At 31.9% G+C, this 19445-nt stretch overlaps 3 protein-coding genes and 1 long non-coding RNA gene across 4 annotated transcripts; 2 read left to right on the top strand and 2 right to left on the bottom strand.

Annotated features, from left to right (window-relative positions):
* Positions 1–476: 476 nt before the first annotated feature.
* On the bottom strand, positions 477–4718 carry LOC130645539 (uncharacterized). The gene is made up of 5 exons (XM_057451558.1): positions 3661–4718; positions 3257–3381; positions 2291–2452; positions 1729–1888; positions 477–1325 (listed from the first exon to the last, which is right to left on the bottom strand). The coding sequence occupies exons 1-5, from the start codon at positions 4715–4717 to the stop codon at positions 1300–1302; spliced, it is 1530 nt and encodes a 509-aa protein (XP_057307541.1). The 5' UTR covers position 4718; the 3' UTR covers positions 477–1299.
* Positions 4719–4847: 129 nt separating this feature from the next.
* On the top strand, positions 4848–8223 carry LOC130645540 (chloride intracellular channel protein 1-like). The gene is made up of 3 exons (XM_057451559.1): positions 4848–5021; positions 6711–7015; positions 7439–8223. The coding sequence occupies exons 1-3, from the start codon at positions 4989–4991 to the stop codon at positions 7773–7775; spliced, it is 675 nt and encodes a 224-aa protein (XP_057307542.1). The 5' UTR covers positions 4848–4988; the 3' UTR covers positions 7776–8223.
* A 2609-nt stretch (positions 8224–10832) lies between these two features.
* On the bottom strand, positions 10833–15047 carry LOC130645541 (uncharacterized). The gene is made up of 5 exons (XR_008982714.1): positions 14887–15047; positions 14432–14593; positions 13675–14020; positions 12194–12328; positions 10833–10897 (listed from the first exon to the last, which is right to left on the bottom strand). It is a non-coding gene; the product is annotated as an uncharacterized LOC130645541 (long non-coding RNA).
* Positions 15048–16927: 1880 nt separating this feature from the next.
* LOC130645538 (uncharacterized) lies at positions 16928–18775 on the top strand. The gene is made up of 3 exons (XM_057451557.1): positions 16928–17207; positions 18246–18391; positions 18577–18775. The coding sequence occupies exons 1-2, from the start codon at positions 17012–17014 to the stop codon at positions 18389–18391; spliced, it is 342 nt and encodes a 113-aa protein (XP_057307540.1). The 5' UTR covers positions 16928–17011; the 3' UTR covers positions 18577–18775.
* Positions 18776–19445: the final 670 nt, after the last annotated feature.

The raw sequence follows: 19445 nt of genomic DNA, 5'->3' as shown, positions 1-19445 counted from the left end.
TGCACATTACAGAGCTCCTGCTACATCCTTTTTCTCTGATTTGGGTATACTTAAATTTTCTGATCTGGTCCGTATAATATGACCTTTCTCTGCAACTTTTATCATGATAACCTTTCTAAGGCACTTTAAGATACTTACACTGTTGACTTTTCCCACTCTCACTGTACTCGTGGAAATACCCTTGGGCTATTAAAAGTGCCCTCTGTGACTACTAAATGATTTAATTCGGAAATTACATTTCACGTACCACGTAATATTAGTGCATTTTATTAACTGCGAAATTCTAAAAACTTTGTCTTCAAATACTCTTTCAATGTAAACACCTGTTTTACATAAAGATTTCGAACATTTTTTAAATCACCGAAGAAAATTAATTTGCCGCGAAATTATTCAATTTCCGTCCTTTCCAAAATTTCTTGCCAGTATAGTTCCGTCAACTTTAGAATCGGAAGAAAACTAGACATACAACTCGCGAATAAGCTGAAGATTCTCTTTCTCAAGACATCACATTAAAATAGAACAATCATTGAATTAAATAAACTATAATTCTACGTTGAACAGTTGTAGAACAGTACAAAACACAAAGTACCAAAAAGATTCTGTATATATTTTTACTTTAAAAAAATAAAAAAATTATAATTTACATTACCCAGCTGTGATTAAGAAGTGAACTGTGTTATGCGTACGGGACAAAAATAGGGAATATGCCACTACAACTACGATCGATAGCTACACGGGCAGGCGGTAGCCTCTTAGGAAAGTTGGACCTCACTATCACCATCTCTGGTAATGAACTGAAAATAGTTTTGTATTTTCAGACATATCGCTTAAATAAATCTATGTATCAAAAGACAAAAATTACATAAGGTATCCTTCTAAGAAATAATAACGAAAAACGCATTTCATATAAAATCTATAAAAAGGATTTTCTTTTTAAATCTATATTGACTTTTTAAATTATATTTTATATTTGGATATCAGACTACATGAATATAAAATCCACAAGCAGTCGTCGTTTAAAATTCACGAAACAGGAAAGAACTTCCAGCAGATTGTAACTGAATTTGACTTCGATGGATAAAAAGTTGATTGTGAGATTGAAGACTTGTCACCGACACTAATGGAGAACACCAGAAACAAGAGCTTTCAAATTAGGCACTTTTATTGATACATTTCATAAAAATGATATGTAAGACATATATGTGAACATCGAAAAGATTTTGTTCCAGATCAGCACACAACCAACTCTACTTCGCCAATAGGTTAACAACAGGAAGCTGCAGAAGCGGATTTCATTTCTTAATCAGAATCAATATATCGATTTGCTGAAGAAAAAATTTATATACATATATACAATTCAATTCTACGAAACAATTTTTTCCTAGAAAGTATTTTTTTATTTAGGGTATTATCTTTTTCTAGTACTGCTGTTAGATTAACAAATGGGATACATCCTTTTTATGCACAAAAAAGACTTCTAGCGTGGCGAGACAAAAATAAGATTACTCCAAAAAAATTTTTTTAAGAAGTACTTTTAATCCTTATTAAAACACAAAATATGCCAATGTGGAAGTGCTGGCAGTTGCTTACATGGCAACTGTATTTGTAAACATGACTTGAAAAATGAAACTAAAAGAAAGTCAACTTTTAAATCCTGCTTTTACTTTACAGGAGGCTGGACATGGAACAAATATTATTCACCGCTCTTTAATATCTAACTTTGCTTACCACTTTTCCTCTCCTTAACGTCAGAATGCAGCTTGGCACCGACATAGAAGACGATAGGCAAGAAGCAAAAGAAACATGTCAACGCAATAATAGATTCTAAATCCTTTGTCTTTGTTCCACACTGGTACGTGTTACTCCATAAATGGCGCGTGTTGTTCACCTATAGATAAGATTGTGTTTAACAAACAAATTGGATGATCTAAAATTTTAAGGTTTTAACAAATGTAAAGTAAATTAAAATTTATCGATGTATCAATACAAAAGATAAACCAGGGAAATAACGGATGGAGAAGAGTCTTATGATTGTCACGTCAGAATCTTTCTAATTCAATTTTTTTTATTGTCAAGATAATACTCCAATAGCGCCCCTTCAAACCAACATCAATTTGACTTTTAACGTTGGTAAAAGTGACCTTATACTCCACTGTCAGTGTTGAAGATTAAAATACATGGGTGAATTTTTTTTGAAGTTTATATGAAACTGCATTGATAATCACCTCTGGCGACATAAAATGCATTAGCTGGTTCACTACTGTAATAACAACAATTTCAAGCAACTTACTGATACATTTATATCAGCACACCATTTTGTTCCAGTTTCTTCCTCACTATCCTCATAATATTTATAGTTCTCCTGCATTTCTTTATACAGGTTCGCACAGTTACTGCAAACCTTTGTGGTGTTTTTTCCTTGAATTTTAGAACCATTATGAAACACATTATTCTAAGAAAAAATACAGAAATTAGTGATGAAATTTTAAATGAAAATATAAACATTGAAATAAAACATAAATCATGAAATCTCCATTTACCTCCTATAAACGCTAAAAATAAACTAAGGATAAATTTGATATTTTAATATATTATCATGGAAAAGCCTTTTTTACTAGGGAAAAAAATCGAAAAACGACCAAACTCAATACTATAGTACAAGATGAACACACAATTTTCTCCTCAAAATTAAAGGATTTGAGGGTATAAATAAAGGCCTTTTTCTCATCATTTTAGAGTTAAAATTTAGATTAAAAAGGATTGTAATAAAGGATAGTAATAAATTTAATGAGTTAATTTGTTGTCAGGACTATGAAAATTATACATGGAAGACAGAGGTTTTTTTCTTTTATTTTATTTTATGTTCTTTTTATTTGATGTTGATTTATACAATAATCAAAATACTAATTAAGATCGACAACAAATATAAAGCAAAAGTAATAATTTATAATATGTATAGTATGTATATTTTATGTAAATTTAAATATTCCTGTCAGGAAGCCTGCAAAAAAATACATTTTTTGTGATTTTCAAATTTCAAAGGATTTTAGCATTTTTAATAGGTGACTGTACAAGAATACACAGCAGGCTGACTCCAAAGTTGAATATTATTTTTACTTAATTTGGTAGTGGTTTACTCATTCTTTAAGAAACACAATTTCATGCAAATTTGTACAATTAATTGTAAAGATGAGCCCTGATTTACAAGAAAAAATCCTCTAAAAACTTTTTCTGCGTCCTCAGAAGATTCACTTACAACAGTGTTCATAACGGTGTTATTAGCGAAGCAGTCCATTGTTTTATTATAAAGATGAAGAAATTCTATAAAAAGAGGACTCATTCTAGCACCATCATGATCTGACGAATCTTGTAAGTAACATTCTATAAGAAACAAGAAATTATAGTAAAAATTCTTCTCAGGGAAAACTAATACATTAAGTAGTTTTCTTGTCACATATACAATCTATGCATAGTGTAAATATTCTTCCTAAAAAAGAAAACAAAATAGTTGGAAACATTGCTACATTTGTATAAATTATCCAAATTTGCACTGACATGTTCTGCAATTTTTTTATTCACATGCTTTTATTTTTGCACTGTATTCCTTTAGGCAGTAAATAAAGCATACGTTATGCCTGACATTAAATTATATATACTTACTTTTACAGCCTAAAGCATTCCAAGTTTGAACCTGGGATTCAAACATTTTTGGTATAACTTGATATTGAGCATTAAAATCAGTTACAAGTACATCTTTGCATTTTGTGAATAACAATGTATGCAAGTTTTGTAACTCATCATAATAAACAGAACAGCTATAACATGGCCTCATTGGATGCAAATGCATCAATAAACAGTCAGTTAAATTACTTATTGCACCAGAAAATCTTGTTATAGCTACATCACATTGTTGGATAGGTGGAACAATAATAATTGCACTGCTAAAAACCACTGTAGCTGCAGTGGACAAATTCTTTACATGAATAGAAGTTTTTTCCAGGGCAGAACTGCCATAAGAAGACTGAATTGATGATTCTAAAATGCTTGTACTAAACACAGGAAGACTTGCAAGTTTGGTAGTTTTGGTGATATAGGATGTAGATGTAACATTGCGTATTGAATATACTGTAGATATTACCAATGCAGGTGTACATATTCCAGAGTATATTACGGAAGGACATAATGGAGTTGAAATTAAGACTTCATTGCTTGATTTCAACAATCTTGATGTTAAGTTAGTACTTCTTGTTTTAACAGTAGTAGAATGTACTTGAGAAGAAGTTAAAGAGGTGGATGAGCTATTTTTTACAATCAAAGTACTTGCATTTAAACTTGTCTGGATTTTCATAGAAAATTTTGTGTTCGTATTTTTTGACATTAGAGAGGTATGTAAGGATTTATCATAAGCCAAACTCTTTGATGACGTTATGACGTTAGTATTTTCACTTGAAAATACTTGTACAGAGTCAAATTCCTGCTTTGAATATGTAGTGACAATGTTTTTTGAAGGGACATGAAATGATTTTCCTTCTGGTGTTGAAAGCACCTTATTGGACATTATGGTGCTATTATTCTCTTTTGCAAGAGCAGTGTTTGTTAAAAAATGCATTACAACGTAAAAAATGAGAAAAGGGTGCGAAGTCATCCGACTACGTTTTATTTCATAAGCAAATTTTCTGTTTGTCCTGCAGGCATATGTCACTTCTCGTTCCGCCATCTTCACCGTAATATTATGTTTATCTCTGCATCGTCGTTGTATTATAAGAGAGAAGTTAATTTTTATAAAATATTTCCTTATAAGGAGAGGTTAGCCTTAAAACTTTATTATCTCCACCATTTCACGCTATGGATATGTTAAGTTCTAGTTTATGTTTTCCGGAGAAGTAGTGAAAAAGTGGGAAAGGCACTTGTCTTGTTCTACTCGTCAGATCGAATCGATATCATAGAGCGTGCTGGTCACTTACTTGCTGTTTTACGCATTAAAGGATATGGCCACAGATTCTGTTGAGTTGTACATAAAGGTATTCTTACGTCTTTAATAGTGTACTATTAATTATAAGATTTAAACTGCTAGCTAGCTAGCTATAGCTATAGTTTACATTTTTTGAAATTGAGCTAAAGTATTTTTACACGACTTTAAACATTTAAAGTTTAAGGCAAGAATTTTATCCTGGCTTTTTATAATTTTACACAGCTGCCTGGGTAAGCCATATTTTTACCTGTTTTAAACAACGTTTTAGATTTACATTATTTTTTTAATGTGCTTTTAAAAAGTGAAATGAGTTAATTATAATTATCCTATCGACATTTATGTACAAAATCACAAAGTAAATCATTGTGATTATTTCTTCAGCTTTGTTTTTTTTTTCATGTAGCTAGCTCTTCTTTTTTTCTTTTTATGGATTTTACATTCTTTTCACAACCTTAGCTTCATAATTTCCTGATTCAAACCTTTAGGATAACCCTAATGGGTTTCATTCATTTAGCTTCCTGTAAAAAAAATAATTAGTGTTATGTTATTATCATCACAGTTCAAAGTTAATTAGTCTGTTGATCTTTTAGTTATACAAAATGATATCATAGAGTATATAGCTATGTATATATGTTTTTCAAGCATTATGAATGAGTGATTAAATCTATTTCGCTTAAAATAATCTTTGGTTTCTGTGCAATTTTTTCACTGTATATTTAGAATTTTGACAAATAAAACAGATTTGTTTACATCAAACATGACTTTTTTCTTTTCATTAGAAAATAAAACAGATTTGTTTGTATCAAACATAACTTTTTTCTTAGCTCAAAATGAGCATTAAATACTCTAGGACTCTCCATCTAAGCCATGGCCCCTCCTGGAAATAATAGACAGGGTATATCCCTCGATATTTGTGAGGCTAGCCATGTAAAATATACACATCTATCTATCTATCTTCTCATTAAAAAATTGTTTAATTAGAAAAAAATATCAAAACCCAATAATATAGATGCAGACTGAAAGAAAAATACATGAAAAAACATTCAATTTAATTCCTGATTCGGCTCCCTAGGCTATTTTGCATGGGATGAACTTACAGGGATCTTCATGTCAGTCTTACTTTCAGGAAAGTGGCAAAAAAACGCGAAAATGTTTTATAATGCATACATTTTAAAATTACAATTTTGTATAAAATGACAAAGGTAATGAAGAACAAAAACAAAGATATTTAACTATAAGTTTTTCTTTTCTTTCTAAATATGCTAGTTATATACTTAACAAAATGATTTGACAATATAAAACAAAACTATTAGAATCGATGATATATGTAATGGCTTTCTTGTTGCAATATAGTATATACGTAAAACAAGTCTCTCTGCAAATACAATAAATCACCTAAAAAACAGGCTTTCAACTTTGCCTTGTCAAACTGAGAATGTCATTGCTCTTGTCCCTGTTTCTATGAGGAGAATAAGTTGTATACAATAACTTGTTTCCTTTCTCTAAAGACCTGTTAGTGCTAAGACACATGTTGTTTGAAAGTATACTTTTTTGCATGCTTTTAGTTGGTGGCTTTTCTCGAGTCCACAAATGATATAACCAATGTTAATGTCCTTATGTTTGCACAATTTTTTTTGGGCCAGCAATAATTCTGCTCTCGACAAAACTTGAAATTGAAATGTCATTCACAATTTTTCAACCAATCAGTGTTTTCAAAGCAGTGTTTTTTTATTTGTAGGCAAATGCCAAAGATGGAAAGGGCGTTGGAGATTGTCCATTCAGTCATCGTATTATGATGATTCTAAAACTAAAGGAAATAGCTGGTAGTTACATTCCTGTTCATTTCCACCCTATCCCACAAGCATTTAAAACGTTTTGCCAAGAAGCAGGTGTTCCCATCAAGGTTCCAGTTTTAAAACATGGGGAATATGTTGTGTACAACCCTAACGATATCGCATACTACATAGATAAAGAATGGCCGGAACCGGTTTTAAAAAGCGAAAACGAAATGGCAAACAAAGTTGGAGGAAATCTATTTCCAAGGTATATTTCCTTTACTAAATTGAACAAGCTGACACACTATCAAAATTTATTGGTGAACATTTTTTGCTGACTACTTTTAGCTTTCGCGAAAATACATCCCCTGTATTTATTTTCTTGCACTTGAACGTTTTCCTTTTAACCTTTATTTCACCAAAAAATATAATATAAATAAGATATGTATTAAAATATAAGGTTTAATCCCTTTTAAAAAAAAGTCCGCATTACCAACCCGCGAAATTATACCTTTGTGATTTTTATGACAATAACATACAAAAAAGAGACGGCAAAGGACAGTCAAACTGCAACAAGCAATTCTTTTTTATTCTTCTGTATATAATGGACAGTTTTCATAATCATGTCTGCGATGTATATAGTTTAATTTTGTTGTTTTCACAAGAATAACGCATATAAATCTCTCTTTAGATTTTCTGGTTGCTTGCGAAATCGCGACCCAAGCCTCGACGAAAAGCTTCAGAATTCATTGGTAGACGAGTTAAAGAAAATAAATAACTTTCTTGGATCTGTAAACTCACCTGGAAAGTTTTTAGATGGTGATGAGTTGAAACATCCGGATTGTGACATTCTTCCAAAATTGCAACATGTCAAAGTTGCTTTAAAAAAGTACAAAAACTTTGAAATCCCAGATTATCTTACAGATCTAAAGAAATACATGGATGACGCTTTAGAGGATCCAGCATTCAGCACCACGTGTCCACCTGACGATGCTATTATTGAGGGTTGGAGAAAACATTTTTATTAAACATTTTTTTTAAAGAGAACAGATATATTTATGATCTATTTTGTTTGCATTCAAACACACACACGAAAATGTCAAGGTGCTGGCTATCATTGTTGTTAAAGACTTCGTTTAGGAACAGGTCTTGTTGTAATATGGTAAATATTTATAAATTATATAATAAGTTTGTAATTTGAAATCAACATTTAATTTTTATTACTTGTGTTTTATAAAACAAATCGCGAATAAAATAGACTTCTCTTGATGCTTAAAATTTCAGAACAGTTATTTCTGTTTTTACGGTGACAATTATTAAGAAACTGAAATAATTTGGGTCAAATTCTGGAGGATGATTTTTTACTTTTCGGTATGTTATTGAGAATGAAGTTTCTTTTTTTCTTCTTTTTATAAAATATATTTCTGTTCCGTATTTTCTCAGTAAAACATTTTTTGAAAAGATAACTTTATCCTATATTGATCTTTTTCGTGCCTTTTTCCCTAAAGGTATGAATCTTGATACCATTTTTTCTACATGCGCTTTTCTAATTTAAGATGCCCCTGAAAATATCAATGTGTCAAATCTCAACGCAATAATTGGAGTGTAAACATTCTGTTTATTTCGAGTGCGGATACAAGTTTTTATTTCGTTGGGTGATTCTGCGTTGAACGACGTTAAATGCAGGGTGCAGGGAAACCGCTCCGTACATTTTCCTGTTTGGGGTTTCAGTGAAAGTTCACAATTTAATCGTGGCACAAGTGCTTTGTGGCTATACTATTACGCAATCTTCTGTACCATTAAGCCCTTTTAGTTGTACTGTCCTTTTTAAAAAAATGGGCTCCCGCAACTTGGTTTAACTCTTATATTCCCGCCACCCGTAGGACAGATGGTCTTATTTACCGTTTTGACGAAAGGCTATATCTTCAAATCTAGCGACTTTTGGATACTAGATTGGTTTTTCTGAAAGTAGAAGGAATGTTTTTTGGTCAGATATTAAAAAAACCCACAGAAGTTTGTTTTAAAGTTTTTCTGTTATAAACATTACTGAGTCTACCGCGTTGTACAGAATAACCATGTTGCACGTCTGGATATATTGCTTACAAGTTGTTTCGCCATTTAGGTTTTCTGCATCCTTGAAGAAATCTCAAAGTATATTGGTTAATACGCGCACGTGGTAAACATAGTTTACAAAATTATATAGCATTTGCCCTTTCTATGCATGTGGTTTAGCACGACCTACGGAATACGGGTATCATTAAGGGGGCTGTTTATCTGAGGCGAGCTGACCGGGTTAACCAGGCTGACTCAGTTAGGCGGGCTGATATTTTGTTACTTTTATATGGGGTGAGCTGACCCGGTTAGGCGGGCTGTAAATAGTCACGAAAGTTTGTTCATATATTTTATATTGCGTTTTAAAGGAATTTTAAATTACAGAGATTCTTAAAAAATGTAATTCATGAGAATGCTACAAATAATGCTTTATTTGTCAATACAACGATATTTGTACAACAATAAAATTTGATGATAAAGTTATTCTTCTGAAGTGTTTTTATATATTTATTGTTGCCATGCATATGATATAAATATTATTTTCACCAATAGTTGACAAAAAAGGTATAACCTTCAATAATTTTTTGGCATTTCTGTACAGAAAAAAATAATGCTTCTGCAAATAAAATAATATTGATCATGCTCAAAAATAAAGTCCGTCAGCTCGGGTAGCCGGGCTGGTGCTGTGACATTGAAAAATTCCATCCCGCCCTGCCAAGATTATGGTTGAAACAACCGAGATCTCGGCAAGGCGGGCTGCTTCGCTTCTTATATGAGCACATGCATTTTTTATAAGGTTCTCTAAAGCATGGCGAGATCTCGCCTAAGCAAGGCAGCTCGGTCAACCGGGCAGCTTGCCTCCATATGAACAGCCCCTAAGAGAAATTAATAAATGTTTTAGGTAAACTGCTAAGAAGTATTAAGTTTTGAGGCTGAGACTTTTGGAGCTATCCAGGTCTCACTGGAGTTCCCCTTTATATCTCCTAAAGAAGCTATGTACAAAAAATTACGCATGCACATAACTTTTGATAAGATCAATAAAATTTCACGAAATAAAACAAAATATATACGACCCTAAAATTTCCTGTTGCTATGACACAAATCAGAAAATGTTATAAAGTTTTTGGCAGAATTACTCTAACATAAGTCACCCCATTTAAGCACTTAACCCTTGTTACGCGTACGCAATTAAACAGAAAATGATGGCGCGTGGCTTTATACTGCATTTTGGACATGTTTGGTAAATCACAGAGCTATATTTTTACTCTGGCTATATTTTTTGAACAGCAATTGATACAGTATATCATGCTATCCAAGAATTCTATTTTATTCTTATAAAAGTACGAATAAACAAAAAAGTCCACACACCCTTTTAATCTGGTTAACCAAAAGTTCTGATAACAAATCACGAGACTGTAAAAAGTCGGAGCTGTAATCTTGAGACGAAGGCAGTTTATCTTCATTTTTCAAATATGGACAAAAGTCAAACACGGTCAACGCTCTAACAGACTGCAAAGTTGCTACTTTTGGACACGTAAGCCAGGTAGACAGCGTTAAAAAGTTACTAGTCGCATCCTCAAGCATATTTACGTTTAATAAATAATTAATTTAATAATAATTTACGCCAGGATTCACGAAGGCTCCAAAATTCTGAGCATTGACAAGTTCAAAAAGTCTAATATAGAAATAACCTATGCAATTACTTGTGGTGGCTAACTTCGAAATTAGCTGACATGTCTCAACTAGAATATTCAACTAGAAAATTGTTAACATGGCTCCAGCTGGAGCATATGCTTCTATTATTATTAAATATTAAATTTCCCGTTTACTGAATATCCTTTTTACTAACATTTTTCTGTTTTGAAATAAAGCTATGCATTTCCTTCTTGATTAAATGATTAGGTACCAAATCAATCTTCTTTAACACAATAAAATTGAAAAGCAGACTAAGAAAGTAAAAAAAAAAAAAAAAAAAATAAAAAAAAATGGGTAAAATAAATAAATGAACGTAGTGCACAAGAAAAGGCTGAAAGTTTACAACGAAGTTTTATTTCATTTTACACGATACATCATACCAATTTTGTCATCTATCAAGGACCTAAAATACAAAGTAAAAATAATTTCAGTTCATTCCATTGTCTTCCTGCAATTCGTTACGGTTTTAAATTTAAATTTCCATAGTTACACATACAAAAGAGTATTTAAATCCCGTACCATGAAAGCTAACAACAAACAAAGCAGTTGTATTGTGAGAGGCACGAACTATTTTTTAAGTGTATGTGCGTGTGTGTGTTAAAGAAGATATAGAACTGCAAATACTGCAATGCAATACGAGAAAAATGCGGCTTCGATTAGAAGCAAGTGGAATTTAGGAATAGCCAGGAAACCCCCCTCTCGCCACGCTTCTTTCTACGAGCTCGTGTGAAGAAACATAACAAAGAAAGGATTTTCTGGCTAATTCAAGGACGACTTTTTTTACTGATCAACCGTTTTTTTATTAGTGTAAAACCAAAATATTGTAAAAATAAGAGGATATAGCTATACAAAGTTACAAGGATGCTGGTTAAAATAGTTATATTTACATTTCAAAAGTTCAACAAAGTACACACACAGCTTTTATCCATTTTTATTTGACATGTGATGTTTTTTTTTTTAAAAAAATCGCTTTCCGTCAGTTTCTTTTACAAAATAGTGAGGGTAAAATGAAAGCTGCCTTTTCCCACCTTGGATAATGACTCTGCGGATAATTATGATAGGTCCCCGACCTCCCTGGGTACGATAAAATTTCGTCATCAAGAACAACTTTGTCAAAAAATCATAAAAAATGTTCCTATTTTTCTTCAAGGGTACCTACTGGCTTCTATCTTGAACCTTTTTCTTATATAGAGATGTTTGACATAGAAAACAGCACAAATAAACATTATCTGTTATAGATGGTAGTCAACTTAAGGGTAATTATCAAGAGGCATATCTAACATCTAATGTGTAAATTTTCCAGAGGCAAATATTCTATGACATTAAAAAATATTTCTTTATTGTCTTCATTACCAAATGAACAGTGTATTGTATATTGCAACACTTAGAAACAACTACTTCATATGCAATTGTACTAAAATATGTCAAATTTCTAACCAACACGTACACAATATAGAACATAAGCAAAAAAATTATTCTTGGGCTACGGTCTCGAAAATGCATCACAGGGTTTACATTAATTTTAACACTCCTTTTCTGATTTTTGACCTAATAGCTATAAATTCCTGGGCGATAGATAAAGATTTGATATTATAAAACAAAATTCTTCATAAAACGTTATACTTCTGGAAATTTATAACTTCTGCAAATAATTTGTAAGCCTAAAGTGCTTAAAGAATATTTTAAAATAAATACGTACATGAACCAAGATTTTGTACAGTGATACCAGTGCCTGTTTTACAAGCAGCCTTTAGCAACTCGCAATAGTTGTTATGTGTGTGTCCATCACTTCCGCATAAGGGTATATAAGAGCTCCCACAGTCCGCTGTGCAATCTAGACGAAAAATATTTACGTATTCATTACCGTTAGTGTACACAAGGATTATGAAACGAGCCTTGTTTAGTGAAGTACTACCGCGAATAACCGGTAGTAGATCTAGCCAAAAAAACAAAATTTTTAACTTTGAATTTTTAACAAATAGAATGAAAAACATTAGGGCAGTCGAGTTTACTTTGAGTGGTTTGAGAGAAGAAGTATACTAAAATGAGAAGTGTAAATAAAAAGGCCTAAAAAGTTATTAAAAAAAACATTGCTAGCTAGTCACATTTTATAATATTATTTGTTCTAAAAGTGGTAGAAAAAAATTGTCATGGATTAAGGACCCTGGATGCGTTATCACAAGGGGTTTATGATAAAGACAGGATGTTTTAAGAAGGAGACTGTGCAGATAGAATTACAACGAGTATTTACAAAACCTAAATAAATAAATTTAAAGATATGTAAATTAAAGATGTAAAAATTTGAGTACTTTGTAAACAAAACCAGCGATTTTTGTGATATGTATAAAAAAATTATAAAAGTGAAAAAAAAACCTTACAAGTTTAGATACACTTAAAAATTATCAAAATAACAGAACAATATTTTAGAATGGCGGACACAGTAAGCATGCTATACCCCGATTACTATCTTGAGGTATAAAAATAATAATGAAACCATAGTTAAGATTAATTTTGTTTTTCATCAACTTTGCTACAACTTCACATAATCCCCACACGTCAAGGCGTAAACAAATGGAAAGCCTTCTAAGAAATACAGTTGCCTCTTGGTAACTCGAACATCGGACAACTCGAATATTCGTTAAACCTAAAGCTAACTACTTTTAATAGTTTTTTATTAACTCTTAATGTAATTTAGATAAACGATGTTGTCTGTCAAGGAAAATTCAATTTACAAGAGACAAGATTGCGCCTTTTCTAATAACTATTGTCCCACCTCTTGAAAAAATAGCTTTAACTCAAACTATGATAACATTTCAGACTAAATTTGACTTAACTCGTGTAACTCGAACACTCGTTAAGTCCAACTATTTTCCTCGGTCCCTTGGAATTTCGAGTTACCGGAAGTTAACTGTATATCGGAAATGTTATTAGAATTATCCGTTACTCGTCGAATTTAGGAAGAACAACAAAATCTAGTCACACAAAAAAATTGACGAAGGAAGGGATCGTATGATATATAAAATTAAATAACTTAAGATCTTGTTACAGAGGTAAACATGATTCAAAGAAAAATATTTTCTTGTATCTTGATCATAAGAATTTTATACTAGCTATAAATCTATTGGACTTTTATGTAGGTCGTCAAGTTAGCGGCACATAATTTAAAAAATGATCGCTTACCAGACTGTGCATGCGTATAAGCAGCACAAATAAATAGTAGAAGTGAAACCAAAGCAAACTTCATCTTTCCGTGCATACCAATGTGTGATGCGCGACGTATGTGGTATCTAATCGGTCAGTCTTTATTTATTTATTTCTATTGGCTAAATAGAGCAGCTGAAATAAAATACTCTAGCGATAATTTACAGAACATATCAAATTCGACATGTATTCAAAAAAGACTAATTATGTAAAACACGTCAGAAGGAAACACACCAGACAGTTTTTTTGACAAATTTATTTTAATTTTTAATATCATGTATATACAAGATTTTGTTTGTATTTATTTACATCTTCGCATCAAGTTCTAAAATACAAAATAAAAATACGTTAGAATTGTGAAAAGACGTGCTACATTTTTTTATGTAGCAACTGAGACAAAAAGATAAGCGAGACAAAAAAAGTGATGAAGGGTGAATGATTCTTTTCTGACAGATTTGTTTGGAAAGGATATAAGTTTGTCAGGAAATGACAAGAAACACAAATCTTCCGGACGTATTACTATGTTTGCACAAGTTTGAAGAAAAAACAAAAAACAAGAACAAAAATGAATGAAGCATTGTATTTAATATATTTCATTTTCCTGCACTAATTTATTCCTAAATCAAAATTCCTCACCTCCTTTTATTTTGATAATTTTAAAACTACAGAATGGGACCACTATCGAAATAAAAAAAATAAATAAAATAGACGAGCCATAATTAAAATGTGTTCTTACAGCAAGTTCCCAGTTTAACGACAGTTATGGTGATTCCCTGCCTGCATTCTTCTTGCTTTAGAAAGCAAAAGTTATCATACTCTTCCAAATCACCATACTCATCTCTTCCGCATACAGCTGTACCACCATTTGAACAAGAACTATTTAAGATCTGCGTACAATCTATGGATAAAGAATAGTATATAGAAAAGCTACATCATAGACTTGAAAAAACTGTCTAATTAAATCCAACAAGAGCATGCCGGGAAAAGAAAAGTAACTGTAAGAAGATATTTTAGCTAGTAAAAATTGAGAAGTTCTAAACATTAAGAAATAATGGCGATGTGATGAATAAGGTTTGATATCTTATAACCCACATGATCAAACTCACAGTTTTATATTTTGTTTATTATAACCGCCAATAAACTCTCTAAGTAATGAAAAAGGAAAAGAGGCAACAAAAAATAGGTTGAAACCTTGATTCGCTTCTGCTTCTGCTAAACAGACCACAAGTAAGATAAAAATGACGAGTTTCATCGCTAGACTTTACTTCAGAAAAATTGATATTGTCAAAAATATACTTGCACACGGAATTTTATATTTATACCAAAACTTGCCGTCATTGGTCGTTGTGATTTTGGTAAAATATCATTGGCTGATAAATTATTTTTTATTGTCGGTGTCATAAATCGTTTAAGTAGTTATATGTTTTTTAAGTTAGCATTGCGTTTTTTTTGTTTACAAACGAACGATATATATGAGTAATGTCAATAAGTTATGTAATTCTTTAAAAAAACAAAGTTTGCGAAGTATTAAAAATCTTTTCAAGCGGCGATGAAGTTTTTTTAATGTGAAAGGTTCTTAGAGTTATGTTAGTTAGAACACCTTTGTCTAAACTGAAGGATAATTAAAATATAGGAGTCTGCAAATCAATATTTACTATTTTGATAAAAATGACTATACTTAAAATTTCGATGTTAGTCATAATAATCTGCTGTTCACATCATTTAATAATAAGCAGATGTTACTCGCTATAACTCATTAAAACACAAACATATTTTAAGTCAAAAATTTTTTTATATATCGCACAGCCAATTTTTCACAAGTATATGGGGCATTATTCTTTTCCCCAGTCCCTCTTTTCTGTTTCTTGTAATTTGCTTGAGATTGAGAATAAGATTTACTTTATCAGTAATAAAGTAACCAATACGTTCAGGTTATAATCATCCGTGAGATTATATCATAGTTTCTCTATGACTAAAAGGGAACTCAAACATAAATTTCTTTTCAAGTTTCATAATTTAAAAGTTGCGGTCTCGTGTGAAAATGTTGGCACAAATTACCGCCATTTAGCTTGGCGAATTTTCGCTTATACTTATAGAAAAAATGAATTTTGACATTCTCACAGAAAGCTTACGAAGTTATACTCTGTAAAAGCATAGCTATAAGAAGCCATGCTTCGTGTGGAGACGTACTCTGGTATGGAAACGTACTCTGTAGAGAGACGTACTTTGTATGGAGACGTACACTGTATGGAGACGTACTTTATAAGCGAGACAGCCATTTAAGCTACACCTATCCTACATCAACAGTTTTTGTTCCTACGCCTTAACATGGTTTAAAGCGTTGTACTTTCTGTGTTGTAACAACATTAATTCCTGTTAAAAACCAAAAGCGGGAAACCTTAAATGGAATTTTGAACAGAAAACTTGAATCGAATCGTGAACGGAAAACTCGAATCTTGTATATTCTGTAAATAAAGCTATGAATTTTTTCTGATCACAATCACACTTGTTGTTATTATTATTATTATTATTATTATTTATATTTATTTATTAATTTATTAACACCGAGTGTGTTTGTCTATGAGAATTTAGAGGATAATTTTGGAAATTAAGAATATCAAGATACCAGAAATGTCAAGAAGAACAACTTGTTTTGTGAAACCCCTCCTTGGTGAAATTTTATGACACAACTTTTCAAAATGATGTTAAGGATGTTTACATGGAAACAATTTGTTGTTAGAAACCAGTTGCATCCTAGTTACAATAAAAAGGGAACCGTCGTCATAAAATCTGAACTTTATATCACTGCTTACGTAATTCGTGTTATCATCATAAATCCAAGTGAAATGACAAATATGGAAATTTCACATTTTAACGACACTGGGAGGTGCTTATACTCGTGTCATTAAATGTTGTTCTCCCTCCTTTCACGTGCCCTTTTACCACTAACGTTATGCCTAAAAAGAAACGTCTTGAGAATCACGTGACGTTCCGAAAAATTAAAAAGAAAAACAAAACTGTGTTTTGTTTTATAATATAATATTTTTTAAATAAAGAATTTTGTGATCTTTTTTTGCTAAGTAAACATTGCGATATAAGAAACATCAACAGAGGAGAGATGTTAATGACACTTTATGCATGCGACTGTAACGACTGTTGGTAACAACGAATCACAATAAGAGATTGTTTGACGTCAAAATTTTATTTCGATCATTTATTTATTTTTATAAATAGTAGACGTGCAGAGTGGTTTGCTCAAATATAAAATCATCATCATTGAAGATAGTTGATACCATAACCTTGGTGAATTTAAAAAATGGATTTAAAGTTTCTGCTGGTTGTAGCACTAAGTATTTTACTGGTTTCTGTGTACGCAGCGCCTCTCAATAAAAAGAAAAAGAAAACTTCAACAGCTACACTGTCGATGTCGTCAATAGCAACAACTACGCCACTGAAGACGACGCCTACAACAACAACGACGACGACTAAAATTACAATGACAAAAAAAATAGGTACGATAGTTTGTATAACGTTAAATAAAAATACCGGAAACAACCAGCCCATCGTTAACACTAGACTGAGCGCTTAGTACAGGTACACCGTGTCGTATATCCCCATAGGCGTAATACTCTTTTCCAAACAGCTACATTCTAACTTCAGTTTAAATAAAAACATAAAAAGCAGACCGTTGTTACCCTGTTCAGCTACACAATCAGTCAGCAATTATATTCTGTAGAAAGAGCATTTTTAACGTGGTAAAAACAAAGTTTTCAACTTGCTTTTACCCCGTTAAAGCAAAAACAATCGAGCAACATTGTTTTAATTAGCGGGAAAAGTTTCTGTGAAAGTTCAAAAATTAAACGTGACACCGGGCTGAGCGCTTAGTACAGGAAAACCACGTTGTATATCAATATAGGCGTAATATCCTTTCCCGAAAAATCTTCATTGTAACGTCGATTTAAATAAAAAAGCACAGGAAACAGTCCGTTGTTACCCCGTCCAGCTAAAACAATAACCTGTTCGCCAATCAAAACCAAACGTCTGCTTAATTACCATACACTAACTTTAGAAATTAACTTTTTAAAAGCATTTTAATTCTTGTTTTCGAAAAGACAAAGGTCAAGGATTGAAACTGTATGAATAAGAACACAAAGTAAAGTCATGTCGTTCGTCGTGAAGTGAAATACATACTCTTTTTGAAAATTTTTTAAAAATACGATGATGCATTTGCCAGAAACACAAAATTTCGAATTTTCACGTCTTCTTTTGAGGCACGGTTTAGTTTTTTTTTTCTTTTCTCACCCGCAAGCCCAGAATTTCAAGTTCGAGTCCCACTCCGGCGCACTTTAAATGTAGCACCAATTGGTGCCATCTCCTAACCGTTAACCGCTTGTGTGCCAGGCAAGCCAGTTAGCGCAATACTATACGTATCTCTGACGACAAACATAGTTACCGTCAGAAGTGAGAAAGAGCCAGTCGTTAGGATTAAATCCCCAAGGACGTTAACACTTCCTGTAATTTATTGGTCTCAATTTTTATTCTTTGTTTAGATCCTTGTGACTATCAATGCGGTGAGAACGCGAAAAAAAGGATTGTATGTGGATCAAATGGCAAGACTTACAACATGTGCGAATTACTAACTGAATCTTGCAAACACAATTGGACCATTAAGATGCAAACATCGGGACCTTGCTAGGTGAATATTCTAAAATTGCCTTATTAAAGAAGAACATTTTTATGTGTGCCGTACTTCATATATTTGTTTCTTCAAATATATTGATTTGTTTATTTGTTTACTTCTTTATTTATTTGTTGTTGTTTCTAATTTCTTTGTTTCTTCTTATGATTCCGTAATAACCATATTTATCTTTAACATTATAGGAGTCATAGCAGCAAAAACGTTATGATATGGATGTTTGATCAAAAATTCAGACAGTAATTGGTACCTTAAAAAGAAGATTAACACTGAATCAATTAACAAACTGAGGAAAACGAGCCTTACCACGTCAAAGCATTGTCTTTGTAATTACTTGTTTTAAAATATATATATTTTTAACCTGAAACAGGTTTCGATTTTCAACATTGTTGTAAATTGAGTTAACATTTAAACCAAGTTGACCGAAAGATTTTACGTAGGTTGACCTATTTGGTTTTTATATCTTATTCTAAACCAAGATTTTGGGGAAACAATTTTTTGGTGATTTTTTGCTGCAATTCGTGGAATTGAATGGCGCAGAAGTTAGCAAAGTTTCCCACAAGCGACATTAAACTCCATAAGAAAACTGCTTTAGCGATTTGCGAAAATAAACTGTCTGGAATGTGTTTTCTCACATCAAAAGTATAAGCACAAAGACGTAAATTTTGCAGTGATTTTTTATATCGAGAGAGAGAGAAGGAGAAGAGTTTAAGCCAAAAGAAGCGATGTTGTGTTAATTTTGTTACAAAACAAGTGCATGTGAGTTCTTAAGCTTAGCAAAATAACCTTGACTTAATCACAGACATGACGTCCGGATTACTCATCTCTTTTTCTCTTACACGCATCTAAGTTTTATTTTTTAATTAATCCAAGTCGTTCAAAAACTAAACCAAATCATCTTAGAATTAGATCAGTCATTTGAGAATTTTGTAACTAAATTGTCTAAATAAACCAAATATTATGTGGAGTAAACCAAGTTGTTTGAGAACTAAACCAAATATTATGTGAAGTAAGCCAAGTTTTCTGAGAGCTAAACCAAATAATATGTGAAGTG

The sequence above is a fragment of the Hydractinia symbiolongicarpus genome, chromosome 5, assembly GCF_029227915.1.
Source record: "Hydractinia symbiolongicarpus strain clone_291-10 chromosome 5, HSymV2.1, whole genome shotgun sequence".
NCBI classification, from domain to species: domain Eukaryota; kingdom Metazoa; phylum Cnidaria; class Hydrozoa; order Anthoathecata; family Hydractiniidae; genus Hydractinia; species Hydractinia symbiolongicarpus.
The sequence above is the reverse complement of the archived record's forward strand: the minus strand, read 5'-3'. Positions and strand labels throughout refer to the sequence as shown.

Bases quoted from the DNA above. Each gene is read 5' to 3' on its own strand.
- LOC130645539 (XM_057451558.1), bottom strand. From the start codon at position 4,717: ATGGCGGAACGAGAAGTGACATATGCCTGCAGGACAAACAGAAAATTT. The intron at 3,382-3,660 runs GTAAGTATATAT...TGTTTCTTATAG, and splicing joins GAATGCTTTAGGCTGTAAAA to AATGTTACTTACAAGATTCG. The intron at 1,326-1,728 runs GTAAGCAAAGTT...TTTTTTCTTCAG, and splicing joins CGTTAAGGAGAGGAAAAGTG to CAAATCGATATATTGATTCT.
- LOC130645540 (XM_057451559.1), top strand. From the start codon at position 4,989: ATGGCCACAGATTCTGTTGAGTTGTACATAAAG. The intron at 5,022-6,710 runs GTATTCTTACGT...TTTTATTTGTAG, and splicing joins CTGTTGAGTTGTACATAAAG to GCAAATGCCAAAGATGGAAA. The intron at 7,016-7,438 runs GTATATTTCCTT...ATCTCTCTTTAG, and splicing joins GGAGGAAATCTATTTCCAAG to ATTTTCTGGTTGCTTGCGAA.
- LOC130645538 (XM_057451557.1), top strand. From the start codon at position 17,012: ATGGATTTAAAGTTTCTGCTGGTTGTAGCACTAAGTATTTTACTGGTT. The intron at 17,208-18,245 runs GTACGATAGTTT...TTCTTTGTTTAG, and splicing joins TACAATGACAAAAAAAATAG to ATCCTTGTGACTATCAATGC.